Raw genomic sequence first — 17,383 nt, forward strand, 5'->3', positions numbered from 1 at the left:
AAAACAACGCTTCAAGTACGATTGTCTGTCGTAGGCCTGGTATGCTTCACTGACAAAGGCTCGGTGGCAACTGCCTGCTTATTTTCACAGAACCATTAAAATAACTCGAGCAGTTTCCGCAGTTGGGCAAGTTTCCTTCCCAAACGGCTCTCAGTAGTTAAGTCTATCTGCTTCGCTTGCTGCTATCTCAACCGGCAATTCTAAGGGTAATTGCCGGTGGCTCATACTAAATTTACTTGCGAACAAATATTTATGCTTCATGCTCCCTTCCCCTCTAAAGTTTGTATTAAGCCTAGTGCAAGATGCATTACACCATTTCCCTTCATGCTGCGACACTGTTCCTGTGTTCTGCTAAATTTGATGGCAGAACATCAGGGCAGCCAGTTTGGAGCAGTTTTGAAGGAATATTGCATTTTGGAGCAGCACTTCCACCCCTGATGATCAATTAGCCTATGCATATCGATAACTATTTCTAGTTCTGGGAGCAAGTTTTAACCTACATATCACATGAAATTATGGGACCTTTGTAAATTCCAAAAACTAAATATCAGGATACTGTGAATCAAAAGGCCATTTACCCCTCTCATTATGGGCTAAGCACAAAAGCATGAAGTACACTGGAAGCATTATTGAATGCGCCAAGCATTGATGCAATCTTTTTGAAATAAAATGCAGCCTTTCTGAATTTCAATCAATAACAATGTAGAACAGTACCCACAATGGCACACACAATGAACAAACAACAAGCAAGCTCCATTGGATGCTTTATTTTCAGCAAAGGTACGCTTGGAATGCAGAGTGTTAACTGCAGGCTTAGGTCCTGGCAAGGGGTCCATGGATAAACTTCCTGTACAAAAATGTCACAAAAAGATATCAGGGGTTTGAAAACAGTTTTTTTAGTATACATAGCAAACATTTATAGTTACACAGGCACTTCAATATTTCAATGAGCTCTGAGCATTGAACTTTGTTACTGAAAAATGGCTGAAGAAAACACCGCCGGGCTGCAAAGTATCCAGCTCATATTCGTCAATTACTACTACATTTTCAAAGCAAGAAAAATCACTCTAGAGCATTATGTAACATGACTCACCACCAGTAGTTGCAAATTCTTGCAACTTTATCCATGTAAGCTGTAGCAGTACATTACAATTACTATCAGCAGAAAAATGTGCCAGGAGAAAAAAAACAGCCGAAGGAATCAACGAGCACGCCTCACTACAGCTTTAATATGCAACTGTTCGATTTCAGTTTCTCTATTTTGAATTACTGCAATGCAGTTGACGAGTGGTGCTTTAAACTAGAAAATGAAATTGGGGTGTATTACTGGAACGAAAAAACCTGAATTGGAATGATAATGAGTGCGCCATTGGCCCCGGTTCAACGTTCTGCGTGCAAAGGGGGTTATCTGTGTCAAACAGCCAGTATGTCGTTCTGCCGGTTGTGGTAGAGCTTTACAGCAAGGCGATGACTGCATTCTCGATGAGAAACTGATTGCCGCTGAATGTGTGCATTTTCAGACGCTGGGACAATGCTGCGTCACAGCTCGGCCTCCCAGGCACCTCTCAAAAGTGGCAGCTTGTTTTACGAATACACGTCTGCACGAGCGGCGTCTCGCTGCATCTATTTTAATTTTACGACAAAGGTGAAATTTTACTGCCCCCAAGACGAGTGCCGCATTGTGTAAAGCCTTCCATTTTTGCCATGTGATTCTTTATCCATGTGCTTGCCGAATTCACTTGAAGGCCCTTCATGTTCAGAAACGTGGCCGAAGAAATAAGGCCCAGAATGCATTTACATGACGCTCGACGAAAGACTAGGCTAATGACGATGGAACCAGAATGATGCTATGATCAGGTGGTTGAAGATGCCGTTTCAGTTAACGTAAAACTTGACAGTAGACACCCATGTCAAGTGATGTTGGCTGAACATTTAAGCGTCCATTTTTCCACCTTATCCGAGCATTGTTCGGCCTCTGTCGTCGTTAGCCCAGCTTTTCGTCCAAGGATAAAAAAATCCCATTCCCCGCCATTAATATGTCACTGTGACGTCACGAGGTTTTGTGATGTCACTAAGTCACGTGTTTGTTTTGCCGCAGAGTTCGCAGGGGGCGCCAAGAAACTCAAGCCTCGCTCAGTCGACATGCAGGCTTCTACGGGAGTTACGCTACCATTTACTCTTTCTACCATGCGGTCGCTGTGCGAATTACAGTGAATTTGAAGTCCTTTAACGAAGTGATGTGTGCCGCGAATCTTGTCTTTTGGCTGCCTTGTACGCGCGGTGAACTCCATTCTGACGAAATGGCACGTACACGTTTCAAAAGGCGATCCGAGTACAGTCTAGCGGTGAAATTGTCTTTGGTGTGCACAAGCTGCGGAGACATTTCGTCAGAATGGAGTTCACCGCGCGTACAAGGCAGCCAAAAGACAAGATAAATCCGTTTGCTGTGAACATTCCTGCTACACAAGATATGAAAACTACGAGGAATAGGCAAACCGCCCTAAATGATTTATTTGTGGCTATGAACATTTCACCCTTGTGGCCTGCACACAACAAAAATATGGCAGAGCTATCTAAAATGCAAGCTGACGCCCGCCGCGACACGTGCAGCCGAAGCAGTCATGAAGGCCGGCACAAGTTCTGTTCGACAGCTGTACAACGAGCTAACCCCCCCATAGACAATCCCGGAAATATTTCAGTGCCATTTGATGGGGTTCATGGACGAGCAGGAGTCATTCATCCCACATCGGCGTCGGTGCAGTAACTGAACATTTCACTAGGCTTCTACTGGACTATGTTGTTGTGAGCAACTTTTGTGCTAGGTGCGAGCGAGGGACGAAAGATGACGACCTGTCCTATAAAGAGTGGAAAGACAGCCACGTGTGGCAAAAATCCGGTGAAATGGAAGTCTAAGTATAAGCCTTAGGTATACTACTTTGCTTTCTGATGGTGATAGCTTCACGTTTCTTGCACTGAAAGACTGTTCCATAAGGCTTCACCGAAATAAGGATTCCATAAACCATACGCAGGAGCGTATAGCCATGGCACTGCAAAATGCAATTGCCAAGCACAAAAGCAGTGCAAAAGAGAGCCTTAGTGGTGGCAAAGGAAAGCTGACCGGGCGACCTTGTCACGGGCTGATGTCTTATTACATCTGAGCCCTGAAGTCTCATGCTGGAGACAATGGGGCCATCCACAAGGCCGATGGCCACTTTCCGTCACATTACTTCAAATGACAGTGTCTCAAACCACACGCTGTGCCCAAGAGACCCAAGCTCGTGGTGCCACCACAATGCTGCTGCAGCCAAGGGAGAGCCTGCTCCCAAGCACGAATACAATTTTTTGCAAAATGTGTGCAAAGCACTTTTTCCTATCTATGAGCACTCTGTAAATCTAAAGCTGCTCGAGCGATGCCTGCATGGATAAACACAAAATAACAATCAAAGCTTGCACTTCCTTATATGGTCGCTCGCACCAAAAGAGCGCCATGCTTCATTATTCTCAGTACAAGCAGCCGTCGCAGAAGCTGTTGTTCGCTTTAATGTAGGAAATGTCAAGGAATCCTCCCAAATAATGAGTGAGCCCAGTATAAGTCCAAACTTCCATAACATCAGAAGGATGGCTGAAAAAGACAGGCGTCGAACAGCAGAGTCGGTACGGAAGCGTGCCTCGGCTGAAAACATGCATCGGGCTCTGAAGAAGCAGCATTCATGCCAGAACGAGCAATCAGACTACATATGCCTGGTGCTTATTGGCCCACAGGATATGTAAACATCTATATATTTTCTTGAAGTTTTGAATAAATTATGCCTATTTTGTTTTTTTCTCCTTTCACAAAGTGCAAATTTTGGTCACCTGGCTGTTTTAGTTCAGGGATATCTCCGCATCTAGAAGAGTTAGATACATACTTTCTTTTGCCACAGGAAGCTGAAAGTATGATGAGTGCAAGGATCGAAGCACAATTCTTCAATAAACCTTCAAAACATTTTTACGATTCAAAATTAATTGAAGTATAATGGTCCAAATCGGAGTGATGATATTCCAAGTGCAGTAAAATTGCTAATGGTGGTAAAATGAAAAAAACTGCTTTGATTGCTGCACTCTTTCATCCTTCTACTATGCTGCTGTGCACTAACCCTTTGGCTGTCACGAACGTATAGGCCGACACAACTTGATCGCTGCTTTCTATCTCTTTCGCTGCGCCCTTCCTTGTGACTAGCAGCAGTAAAGGAGGTTGTTTTAGCGGCTTTCCATCTCCCCCTGACATCTTGATTTTACAATGTGCCATTTCTCTCTATTGTGCAGGCTACTGAAAGTGCACCCTCCGTGCACGCAGTTCCTTTCCGATGGCTGACCGCGCGGGGCCTTCGACTGAGGACTGGAACGATGGCTCTTGATTATGAATAGGAGCAGAGCTCGGATTCGGACTCTCAAGAAGTACCGAGCATTGTGTTTTTCTTTTCCTCATTTATAGTCAGGGTGATGATGATGGTATTATTCAACAACTGCAGAATACTGAAATGTGCACATTTTATTGACTCGCTATGCTTGTATCCCTGAAACCAAGCCGACACTGGGGATGCATCCCGATTAGAAACACTAGTCAGCGAAAGGGTTAAAATGAATTATAACCTAGCCAATTCTTTCTCACAGAGGTACTAATTAATACTGCCTATACATGGACCAACTGACTTTTGCATAATTGAAATCCACATAAGAAAACTGAACTAATTCATGTAATTTCATCACTATTGGCTTTCAAATGACGAAAATAGCTCTAAGACCAGTGTCGCGACCTTTGAAAACTGAAAAATCGCGAAACAGTCTATTTTTGGAAGATTATATATTAGGGTAGTATGTCTTATAAACCACCCTTTTTGTAATTATCAATGCTCAAATCTTCGTAGAAATATTAGAAATTAATTATATAACAAGTGGTGGCAGCCGCAGAGTTGTAAGCAAGCGCTGAGAATTCCCTACTTCGCGCGCCGTTCCTCTCCCGCCTTAACTGAGTACCGCCATCCTGGTCTTGTTTTGCTTGTGAATTCTTGCACTTTCTTTTGCCACCCTCGGTAACGGCGGTGCAATCTAGGCATGGCTTGTTTTCGATTGGGAGTTTCCGTGCTCGAGTTCAAGGCTGTGAATGGGCAAGGTGAGCGCTCCGCGAGAACGCAGGGGACTTAGAAAACAGGGAAATTTAGAAAAAGGGCTTTCTCTTGTCTTGTGATACTTATCCAGAAATTAGAAAACCAGCGTGCACAGATTTATGAAACTTGGTAGTTATTCAAAGTCCATGCTATGAGCCTGCCCTAAAAATCTGAGATATCTCGACAAACAAAAAAAACTGACGTTCTTTCAACCTTCTAGGGCCGTTTTCTCAGAATCACTTTTTGTAGTGAGAGCTACATAGGCCGCAGACTTGTCATTTCATCGTGCCCATCCAGTGAAGAAAAAGAGGAAGAAAGAAGATAAATAGGAAAAAGAGAAGCAGAAGAAAAAGTAGTAGTAGTCAGATAACTTGGTAGCTGGTAGAGGCGAACGACAACAGTGAGTTGCTAGGACAGAAGGCTCATTCGAACGTTGCGACGGCGGTGTGCCCTTAAGTTCGCCATAGAGAAGATGTCATACCACTAGAACTCCTCTACACATGAATGAGAAGGGTCAACAATGAGAGGCAAAGGGTGCTCATACGGGAAGTGATTCCCCTATGGCATAATTAAAGCTGAAACCACAGAGTAAAATACTATGTGCAAAAGCAATGTCTTTACTTTCAAGCCAAACCTAAGCATAGCCATGCACACTGCTCTCGCATAACTCCAGCTTTAAACAACCTAGTATGACTGCTTAGGACAGCCTATCTCTGGAACCGATTATCAGATTTTCACGAGGTTCCTTTTATTCTATACCTCAATAAATTTCTGCGGGCAAGACAATTTCATTTTTTTTTTCAGGAATTTGGTATTAATGACAAACATTTAAAATTTTGCTAATGCAGGTCTGAATAACACTAATTTGGAAAAAGGGAATTTAATTGTCTTGCCCAGCGGTAACTATCCAGAAATGACCATAATAATGACCACAGTGCCAACCCGTTTTGCAAATTTCTCCACTTGAGAACCAATGGTCCCAGCTCTATGAAACTTGGTAGTTCTTCAAATGTTTGTACAATGAGCTTACCCTGAAAATTTAATTCGAATATCTCAAGAAATAAAAAAAGTTGGTGCTCAGAGGTAGCCTCGCCCCTTAAACAAAGCAAATGTTTCCTTACCACAGTCATGACGCAAAGGAAAGGACGATGGCTTGCTTTCCCAGCAATAGTATGACAGTCCTGCATGTGGCCAAAAAACAAACAAAAAAGAGAGCACAGCATGACACACCTACATGAAGTTTTCCCAGATGTGCTGAATTGTGGACTGTAGAGGTTTTCATGTCCCAAAGTGACTCTGGCAATAAGGGGCATCATAAGTGAGAACTTTGAATTACAGACCACCTGCATTTCTTTAACGTGTGACACAAAGAAGTTCAGAAAAGGCAAGTTTCACTTACGTTCATACATCCTTGCGCCATGCAATTCTGAGGAGATGGCAGACTACAGTGGCTGCTCAGTGCTATTGTAAGGAATTGCACACGAGCACAGGAACATTTAGGGCAATTTCTACAGCATTCCCGGGGCCCCATTGGCATCGGTAGTCAGTGGCAAGTGGCTGAAAGGCATATATGGGCCCAATGCTAAGATACCGTCTGATGTTCCGTATTCCTGAAGCACTTTACAGGGGTGGAAGCAGGCTCGAGCATTTTGGAGCAGCTTTGGGAGCAGTAATAAAGCCATTTTGGAGCAGCTTCGGAGCAACAAAACGAGAATTTTGGAACATTTAAATTTTGACTTGGAGCAAGTTTCTAAGGTAAAGCGCCTTTGCAGGCTGACCTCAGAAACAACTTGGAACAGACTAACAGCAAACGGAACACCTGCTGGCACGCTTCCTAACTGAATACTCACCCACTCTGACATGAAGCATTTGCCTATTTTCACATGGTACATTCAGATGTCGAGGCTACCACTTCTATGCGCTCAAGCAGTGCCACTGATTTAGAGTTCAGATTAATGGGCATGACATTTGCGTTCTCTATATCGTATGAATATCCTTTTCAATCCTATGCCTGTGCTGATAACTTCCTGACTACCTGTCAGTGGTGCCTTCAGGCATGATAGATGGCACTGAAGGGTAGCCTTTTCATCCTTTCAGCTTTATTGCTTCACCACCTCCTGCAATAGTTCATCATGCTTTGCGTGAGCAAGGTGGGGGCTCATTGTTAACATCTTGGTATAGGCCCTACATGGCTTTCCAACACTCCTGAGAAGCTTCCTAGTGATTGACACCAATGCACTTCAAGTATGATTTCTGTTGTAGGCCTAAGAAGATTGTCATTGATAAAGAGGCTCGATGGTGAAGTCTTATTTTCACAGCAGAACCATTAGAATAACTCATGCAGTTTTTCAGTCGGACAAGTTTCCTAATGGCTCACAGTAGTTTGCGCTATCTGCTTCGCTTCTCTCTCCATCAGCGATTCAAAAGATGGAGAGGAGGTGCTACGTCACAAGCACAGTGCATCTTTTTTCGCAATTAATTCCCTCCAATTGCTTGTGGCTCATACTAAATTTACTTGAGAACAAATATTTATTATATGCTCCATGCTTCCTTCCCTTACAAAAAATTGATTTGTTCCCGCGCTCTGCTAAACCTCGAGACAGCCAGTTTGGAGCAATTTTGGAGCAATATTGCAATTTGGAGCAGGAAAAGCAGTTTGGAGCAGAATGGAGCAGCACTTCCCCCTGACTTTACTATGCATTTCTTCATATACAGTATAACCCCGCTGTTACGTTCCTCCCTGCTGCATTTTCCCGGCTGTTACGTCGTTTTCATCTGGTCCCGACAAAGCTCCCATAGAATGCAATGTATTGGGAACTCCGCTATTACAGTGTAGCAGTGAAAATGTTCCCGCATGATACGTCACAACCTGGCTCCCCGAATCTGCCCAAGCAACACGTGCCAGCCGCCATTTTGGTTTTTGACTAGTCTTTACTAGGCTTGGCTACGGAACTGGCGACAAGAAGCTGCATGCAAGTTGAAGAGGCTGGCACTAGATGGGCATACCATCAACTCGTTATGTCACCACAGCCGTGAACCCACTTTTTTTTTTCCTCCACCATCGAACCAGTCAATCGAATTGTCCCAAGTAATGCCTTTGTCATGCTACGATGGCGTCAATGGCATTGCGCAAGCAGCAGGCACTTACCCTTGAGAAATATACTGAACGCAGTCGACAGGCAGCCAGCGTGAAAGAGAGTGGATAATGCAAAAGACCTTGGTCTGCCACCATCTACGCTTAACAGCATCATCTCAAAGCGTGCCGAAATAGAAGGAAATTCCGCGCTTTTCGGCTCTAAAGCTAAGCAGGCTCGCGGTGCCAAGTATGCGAACCTTGACGTGGTTCTTCTCACTTGGCTTAAACAAGCTCGCAGTGCCGGTGTCAACTTGCCTAAGAAGGTGATGGACATAGCCGACAGATTGGGCATCACAGACTTTGCGGCGTGAAACGGCTGGATTGACCATTTTCAAAAGAGGCACGACATCATTAAGCGGAGAAGCAGCAAGTGTCAACAGTCGATGATTCGAAGGCTACACTATCGGCTACAATCCACCTTTTGTGCGAGTTTTCTGCGCCTGCGCATGCGCGAAGTCGTAGCGGCGACAGATTGAAACACATTGGACGGAGTTTCTCGGCGCCGCCAGTGCACAGGGGCTGGCGGCACCGAGCAACACGGTGACCATCACAGGCTTGGCAAAGCGATGCCAACCACATTAGCCGCGTACAGTTGCCACTCTGGGCGTGCCGGGATGCAAGACACGGTTTTTTATGTTTCCTTCGGCGAGCCGCGACCAACGACGTGAAGCTTCAATTAGGGCCACCAAGCGTCAAGATGTGAATGGCCGACCTTAGCAACCGACTACATACTCTCGACTGTGCGAAAAACGCTAGGTTACAGGTATGTATGCATCTGAAGGAAATGTATCTACTGGAGTTTGCACCAAGCCTGTAACCCACCAGTGATAGCCGCAATGAGCATTTGTTCGGCGCGTTTGCTTTATATGCGAAGGGGCCGGGTAGCGCAGACACCACAGGTGGCTGTGTGCGCTAGACCGTAATATTTAGCATGTTTTAGAAAGAAATAAAAAAATGGGCATCTGTAGTGATGCACCGCCGTTCGCGAGCCGAGTGAGCTGGTCATGAGGCTCGCGAACAGCAGTGCGTTACAACAAACGCCATATTTTTTTCTTGTTAGTCAGGTAGCAGTCACAATAAAACATGCTAAATATTACGGCCTAGCGCACACAGCCACCTGTGATATCTAAGCTACCTAGCCCTTTCGCACATAAAGAAAAACAACAAAATACATCGCCATCAGGCCCCAGAACTAAAGCAAACGCACCGAAGAAATACTCATTGCAGCTATCACTGGTGCGTTACAGGCTGGATGCAAACTCCAGTAGGTATTTTTCAGCATACATATTTCCTTTAGATGCACACATACCTGCAGTATGTTTTTGCCGTTCGGAGCATATGACGCACTTGACACTCTTGCACGACGCACAGTATTTTTTTTTTTTTTTACTTTACAGGCTCGCCTTCGTGCTTACCAAAGCATTCGGATTTTGTTGCTTCTGTGTATGCAATCGGATGCACTTCGTTTGGGAGCTTGATAATCGTTTTCGTCCAACCGTTTGCAACGGCAAAAAAACCGCCCGGCACAAATGAGTCTCCTAGAGGGTTCATGCTCGTTCACTTGCTGAGTGGATCGCTCTGGACGTAGAACAGCGTTGGTTTCTGTCACATCGAACACGGCCCGCGCTACACAGTCTCACAATATGAAGACAGTATATGCGTGCGTTAAGAGTGGATTGTGAAAACGCTGTAACATTCCCCCAAACTGCGTAAACATGATATACTGCAATCACTGTCACTACTTTCTGCCCCGAGGCCAAAAAAAAGGGGGGGGGGGGGGGGGGGGGGGGCTTTCGCTTTCTACCTGCGTTGGCGTGGCCATTTCGTATGGTGCGCTTTCGCGTCATCTGCTACACTGCCGTCCAACGTGTTTTTCGCCCGCTCCCGCATGATGGCGCCACATCCTCCCGCAAAGCAAAAGGCGGATTGAGGGGTATTATGAGCCTCGTGATTTATAACGCTGACAAAACGGCCTTTTTTTTTTTTTTTTTTCAGAGTGCGGCCATTAAAGTCAATAAGCCTGAAAAGTGAAACATGGCATGGAGGTAAATGCTTAAAGACCGAATGACGGCCCTATTTGTTGTAACATGGATGCTCGGACAAGTGGGAATAGAACTGACTGAGTATCCTGCTGTTCATTACAACTTTGGTTTGAATATTTCTTATATTTTTTTTTCCAATTGTACTTTTGATTGCTTTCTGCACTTTTTCACTTCCATTTCGTTCTTTTCTCTGTAATTTTCCTGTTCTTTCATTCTTGACTGTTTGCCTTGAGACCCATCCTGTATGAGCCTGTAAAGACTTACAGATAACTAAATAAGCTACAGCCATGGGTAACTGGAAAATATCAGAACCCACGGTGCTTGAAGAACACTCTTGCTTGCATGTCACTACAAAAGCAACAGTCATGCATGGACGACATGCTCTTTGTTCAAAGAATTTCTTCGGTGCTTTGACAATAAGATGGTTCCCAGTGAAGAAATGTTCTTTTTCTGCTGCCCAGCCGAGTGATCCATCGAATATTTCTTATATTTTTTTTTCCAATTGTACTTTTGATTGCTTTCTGCACTTTTTCACTTCCATTTCGTTCTTTTCTCTGTAATTTTCCTGTTCTTTCATTCTTGACTGTTTGCCTTGAGACCCATCCTGTATGAGCCTGTAAAGACTTACAGATAACTAAATAAGCTACAGCCATGGGTAACTGGAAAATATCAGAACCCACGGTGCTTGAAGAACACTCTTGCTTGCATGTCACTACAAAAGCAACAGTCATGCATGGACGACATGCTCTTTGTTCAAAGAATTTCTTCGGTGCTTTGACAATAAGATGGTTCCCAGTGAAGAAATGTTCTTTTTCTGCTGCCCAGCCGAGTGATCCATCGTTTCTTCAGAACGTGAAGCTTGCGTTCTTCCCACTTAACCCTACAAATCATTTGCAGCCGTTGGATGCCAGCATCATAAAGAACCTAAAGCATGCCTACACGAAATGCGCAGTAAAGCGATGTCTCGTGCATACTGATTGCGGACAGCAACCTACGGCTATTTCAGCACCTCACGCTATGCACTAAGTCGCTTAAGCGTGGACTGCAGTGAGCGCATCAAAGCGCAGTCCTGCTTCCCTCTGTGTGGCTTCCGCATAGACGGGGAAATAGAAACTGCCATGAAGGCTGAAGCATCGGAAGTATCTTGTGATCAAGGGCTAGCTGAGGCTATGAATGAGCTGGGTGCCACTGCAGCCACATATACGTCGCCGTGAATGCTGCCGTCGTGACGTCACAGTGCTAGAGCATTGCCAAGATCGTTCCGAATAAAATCGAGTGAAGGCGCTGACCACTGGCCAAGAAGGCTACACTCCTTTGTTACAAGTTGAAAGATGCGAGTGAAAGCCATGTGCATGCGCCAAATAAGACACGCCATACCCCTATCGGAGAATGTGATAGATGAGTCCTTATGCAGACCAATGTTACGAACGCAGGCTTGTCAACATAAGGCGAGAGCATACCCTCTAGCACCGCCAGATCCGCTAACGCACGAGGTGCACCTATCCACGAAGAGGTAATTTAATGGAAGCCTTCTCATGTGAAACTTTTCGTCTGAACACTTGAAAAGGTAGCACAGAAGTGTGGCAGAGGATTACCCCCACATAACTGTAAGCACAAGAAATCTGCGATGCTCTTCCAAGCAAACTGTGCAACTGCAACAAACTGCTTCGCAGCCCCGGCTTTCTCACTGCAGTAACAATGGCAGCTGGTGTTACACCTCCCATCTAATATCGAACATCGAAGGCTGTGAACAGCAAGGCAATGTCAGTTTCGAAATTTTTTCCGATGATGCCACAACTAGAAAGCAGACGTCAACGGATCACTTTTGTGCATGTCGGTAGTTTCGCTTTATGTCATGAAGGACCACAGTCCTTCATTACTTCCATGCAGTATGGGCTCCATCCCAAATCAAATGTGCTTACTGGCAGCACGCCGAAAAGTGCAGCCACGAAAGGCAGGGTTCGTGGATGTGGTCTTATCCAATCACTCTATCGACACTGCGCTTTGTGCATGAAGTCTGTAGGCATCATATCGGTCCGCTTGTGCAGAAATGTCTGACAGCGCAAATGGCTCATTTTTTTGGATTCTTGGAAAATTATTCAAGGCTTTCAAACCCCAATATTCAACCCAAAGCCTGAATTAAATCACAAATTGTTAGTTTGATATTGGAAACATACAGAATATTCTCATAGCCCCAATAAAAAAAAGAAAAAAAAAGAAACGGTAAATAATTGCTAACATCCACATCACTAGCCAATAGAGGAAGGAATTTATATAGATGCCTTCAACATATATTTTCTGCAGAACATGCAGCCACAAGACAAAAAGCTTCGTCACTATTACAGCATAAAGTGCAAGTTGTATTAGTAAAACAGTTATCTAATCTAAGTCCAAACAAGAAGGAAAACGAATACATTTTTTGGCGAATTCATGTTTGGATAGAACACCATGACAAAGCTTTATACCAAAGCAAAAAGCTATGCATAAAATGTGCAAGTCCTACTCACCCATTCATTTTTCTGATGCTCACTGGCTCACAGGAGAGGGCGTCAACCTAGAGAACAAGCAAGCATCTTAGAAACAGCAGTGAAAACGAAAATGCCTCATTTCAGCCGTGATTCTAAGTAGATTTCACAACCTTCATTAACCTGACTTCTACCTAGAGAGGCAGTTTTTTTTTTTTCTTCGGTAGACAATAACAGCCGCATGCGACCACACATCGGTGACTTGCTACATTTGCTTATGAGCAATGGAGATGTACAAGGTGCAGCCCTTTTCCAAGCTTTCTTGGCATGCAGGCAGTAAATGTTTAAAATAACGCCACAAATTTGAAAGTAAAATTTATGAAACTAGACAGCGAAGGAGCAACAAAGCTACAACTGCCCATCTACAGTTATGGCAGTCTCCTAACAACATCCAGCAATAGTACTGGTAGCAGCAGGTAGTGAGGCATTGCCCAGTGTCAGATGCACCCATTTAGCTTCTCAATTTTCTGTAAGCGCCCAAGGCGCCTGGCAGTGTCAAAGAGATAGTCAATGTAATGAAACTTTTGTTAACCCACCTGTGGTACTTATCATCCTTGGATGCTTTTGATTTCAGCATCATGGAACCAAGCTTTGTAGTCTAGTGTTTGCGTGCAACGCTTGGTTGCACGTTCTCAGCAGCACCAGGATACAATAAGCAGGCTGTATTTTTATCACAGCATGGCACGTTTGCTTCCACACAGGTCATTTTCACAGCACTAATGTTTTCATGATGCATAGCTTTAGTAGACGATCTACCAAGGAAAAATTTCATACTCTGCCATTTGGCTGGTAATATTGTAAAAGGCTGCAAACATTAGGTGCCCAGCAATGTACACAATATACAGGCTTGCACAACACAGGTTAATGGTTACTTCAAGCCAACTAAATGTGGCACATTGAAACGTGCTTACTGTCAGCACTGCCTTTCCTAAGATGGCACTTTGCACCAAAATGCTACAGGGGAAACAAACTGGTCCTCTGCAATATGCTAGTGTTGCTTTTTTTTTTTCTTTTTCATTTTTATTAGAGCTTAGTTTCATAGCACTGGTTTTAGAATTTTTTTTAGAAGAAAAAAAGCACTTGCGCTACAGAATGACGAAGGTTGTTAACTCATATGCAAACCAGTGCAACTGACATAGTACTAAAGCAAGACACACAGCCATGTGTACGTATTGCAACTCCTTTATAGAAACTCAAAGGTGTGGGATATGAGGAGTCTAAAATGGTGCTCATCACGAGGCTTCCTTCAGAACAGCACCAACAATGGCTGAGAGTCTTGGTTGCATTATGAGATCATGTCAGGGCAGTAGTGTGCGATACTTGGTATGCCAGCGGCGCCACTGGAGCTGTGCCCTCTCCATAGAATGACTGGCTTGCATAGGTGGCTGTGGGGGATTTAAGAAGACGACCTTGCAGACATATCCACAATAAAAAAGAATGAGAAAAACTGCATCACCAAGAGAGGTGCAGTTAGCTCGCCGAGAGCTCTATGCTGTACTGCTCAGTGCAGACAATTAGACTGTCACCACAGCCAAGTAACACTATACTATGTAAGCAACTGGCAACGTGCTGTTCAGTAATGTGCAATAATCACAGTGGCATTCGCTTTGTAACAGATGCAAGTCGTTATGTTACCACCCAATGGTGGCACGCAGGTAGCAGTTTCTATGAAACACAGTGCTCACTAGAGTGCTCTTTATAAGTGTGGCTGTGCCAAGCTACAATTTCTTCAAGCACTGAGACAACTTTAAGCTCTGTCCAGACGTTATGCTGTAAAGTGTAGTACTTAACTACAACTGGAGTGAACAAACACCAATTTGATAGTGCAAAACTGAAAACTTGCCATTCTATAGTTAGCACCTTCATTATGCAGTTCACGTGTCAATACGCCCTGGACCGGAAATTTGAAAGGTACAAGATGCCATTCTTTGTGTTCGCTGTTGTCTCGGGAAAAGATGCACTGCTAAACAGTGGTGACACCAATGTGGATTCTCTCGTCTTTTGCAGCTGCTGGATACTCAAGATATGCCTGCCAGTTTGTAAAATGCTTACTAGCGTGCCAATCTAGGCACATGACAAATGGCACTTGCTAACCGAACAAGGAAAAAGTGATTAATGATGACCAGCAATCAAAGGTGGTAGAGCCACGGCACATACAGCTTTGCTCGGTGTGATGGCTTGGTGACCAGGATAGCCTATGCAGTCTTGTAAAACTGCGGCTGTCTTCAAAGGCTTCAGAACAGGCACGCAGCCCTGCAAAGCTGTTTCCTCAGCAGAACATAACTAGGGGCTACATTACACTTTACAGAGGGGCCAGTGCTTCACACTAAGCACCTTCATAATGAAACTTAACAGAAGCTAGGGGTTCCACTCCACATTTTATTTCAACTGATCCACCTGGATCACTTTCAATACATACATAGACAATGGTAGCATGGACTTATTTCATGACATGAGCGCTTACTAACACCAAGCTTTTATAAGACAGAATGCCAGGTTCACATGAGCATACATAAAAAAATAAAAGACTCGGGGGTGCCTATTACAGTGCACATGTGGCCTTCCAAACTGCCTGGCTATACCAAGGAAAAAAAAATATATATATGGGAGGGGCAAAAAATGCTGCATGTGAGGAAATGAGAAATGAAGAGTAAATTACAAGCATGATCTTCACATGTGGCGTTTGTTTGGGGAACAAAAAAGTGCAGGGCCTGCGTCTAAATTTCTTCGAGCAAGGCCGTGATGATAAGTTGAAGATGGATGGTGGCGGGCATGGTGGAGGCTCTTTCAGACGTGAAAAAAGTGTCACTGGTGCTCTTCTAAGCCTGCTCTCAAAAACAAAGAGCTGACAGCTTGTCGCACTCTTAATAGCGGCCCGCGCCTCCATAGCTATCCCGAGACTGGCCATACGCTCCGCCACCATAGCTGTCATAGGAGGCATAGCGATCGTCTGATCGGGGACCACCTGCAAGCAACGACAGACACCGAGATTGTTATGCCGCTTCACACTTTCCGCGCATTCCAACAAGTGGCAGGAAATGAACTAACTACCTGGCCTCTGACCGTTTTTTTTCTCTAAACAGCAATCTTAGATAGGGCATTCACCACTGCTCCTTATGCTGGCAAGTAAGGCAATAAGACATCTGCCACTGAATTAAGTTAAACGGTGAGTATTAATGTTTCCATCTGCAATGAATATGCATTACCAGTGCAATTCAAATTCTACAGGGATACAATAGAAATACATGAGAGCGGCCATCGCTTGCTCTGAAAGAACTACATCTTGAAATGATTCTAAAGCAGAGGTTACTGCCACTGGCATTTGTCTTCTAATGCATCATTTTCTGTTTGCACCATTCAAGGCCTTTCGTGTAAGCAGGCATTTATAGGCACTGCTCCAGGCCTATAGCAAAACTGGCAATCTAGACAGCCCAAAGCAACCTTTTTTTGTCAGTGTTTAAGCAGTCCTCATACTCAATGTTGCAGGCTGCCAGAGTTCAAAAGAACATCAAAACTGCTGAAGTGCCATAATACAAAATGAGCCACGTCGCTGGTAGCGCGGGGGCATCATTTCATTAGAGACAGTTGTAAGATGTTTTGATAGGTAGATCCACGGCGGTCTTGTTTTTGTTTGCTCACAGCTCACTAATGAGTGCCACAGTGTATCAGCTCAGTAGGAGCTGCAATGATGTGTATGTGGCCTCTGAGCTGTTTATATGTGGTCATTCACAAAACCACATCTATTTTCAGCGTTATCAGGCAAGAATTCATATCAAAGGAAGCAATAACAGCATGCCATTTGAGTTGTCAGGCCTTTTTTCTTTAACTGGTGCTCGCTTAGCACCTTCACAAAGAAATACATTTAAGGGTTTCTTCCCAGCCTGCTCTGCGGTATGACCACACTCCTGACAACACAAACCTGTCGGACAGCTCCGTAGAAATCAAGACGTTATGCTGAATTTGCTACTTACAGGTTAGGTCCCAGAAAGCACCATAGACAACATTAGTAGCTAATAGAAGGACACATATAAAAACGCATGCACACATGAATCAGTGCTTCGCAGCCAGCTCTGTAGTGCATGTGCCTCAATAATAAGTCTCCCACAGTATCACTCTCTCCAAGCAAGAACAAAGTGAGGCAGAATTTTCCAGTCTAATGGGTGACCTGTTTTCCCATCCCAACTGTGCTTGTTTTCAATAAATGTGGTCATGAATGCCTAGTTCATGAGACTAGTGCTGTAAAATTAGTCACCAAACAAAATTTGAGACTCCAGAACTGAGGTGAGCTCGCCCGCAGTCAGACTACCTGCGGCGAACTTGTGGTGGAACAGCGTATTGCATGTAGTAAGCTGGGGGGCACCAGAGGGACGCTAAAGCTGTGCAAACATCTGTGCTGCACCCCAAGCGTCAATGTCTTGCTTGCTGTCGGAGGGTTCATAGTATGTCTTCGGACGCGCGACTCTGTCGAGGGAGCGAGTTGGTGTGCTCATACCACGGAGAGATATTTGTGGACAGCAAAGGGCATGGCTTTTC

General features: G+C 44.5%; 1 protein-coding gene across 3 annotated transcripts in view; it reads right to left on the minus strand.

Annotated features, from left to right (window-relative positions):
• Nucleotides 1-747: 747 nt before the first annotated feature.
• Nucleotides 748-17,383, minus strand: part of LOC146197962 (uncharacterized) — a 51,591-nt gene continuing 34,955 nt past the window's right edge. Inside the window, exons 6-8 of one of the 3 annotated variants that reach the window (XR_014704919.1) lie at nucleotides 12,833-12,879; nucleotides 6,269-6,328; nucleotides 748-847 (exon numbers count right to left, since the gene is read on the minus strand). Coding sequence is in view for 2 of the 3 variants with exons in the window: in XM_084593246.1 (XP_084449372.1) it covers nucleotides 15,715-15,815 (101 nt within the window). In the remaining variant the exon portion in view is untranslated. Of the gene's footprint in view, nucleotides 848-6,268; nucleotides 6,329-12,832; nucleotides 12,880-14,016; nucleotides 14,236-15,215; nucleotides 15,816-17,383 lie in introns of those variants that run through there. The other 2 variants (XM_084593247.1, XM_084593246.1) reach the window with 2 other exon arrangements.

The sequence above is a fragment of the Amblyomma maculatum genome, chromosome 2 (assembly GCF_055883805.1).
Source record: "Amblyomma maculatum isolate TAMU_Amacu chromosome 2, ASM5588380v1, whole genome shotgun sequence".
Taxonomy (NCBI): Eukaryota; Metazoa; Arthropoda; class Arachnida; order Ixodida; family Ixodidae; genus Amblyomma; species Amblyomma maculatum.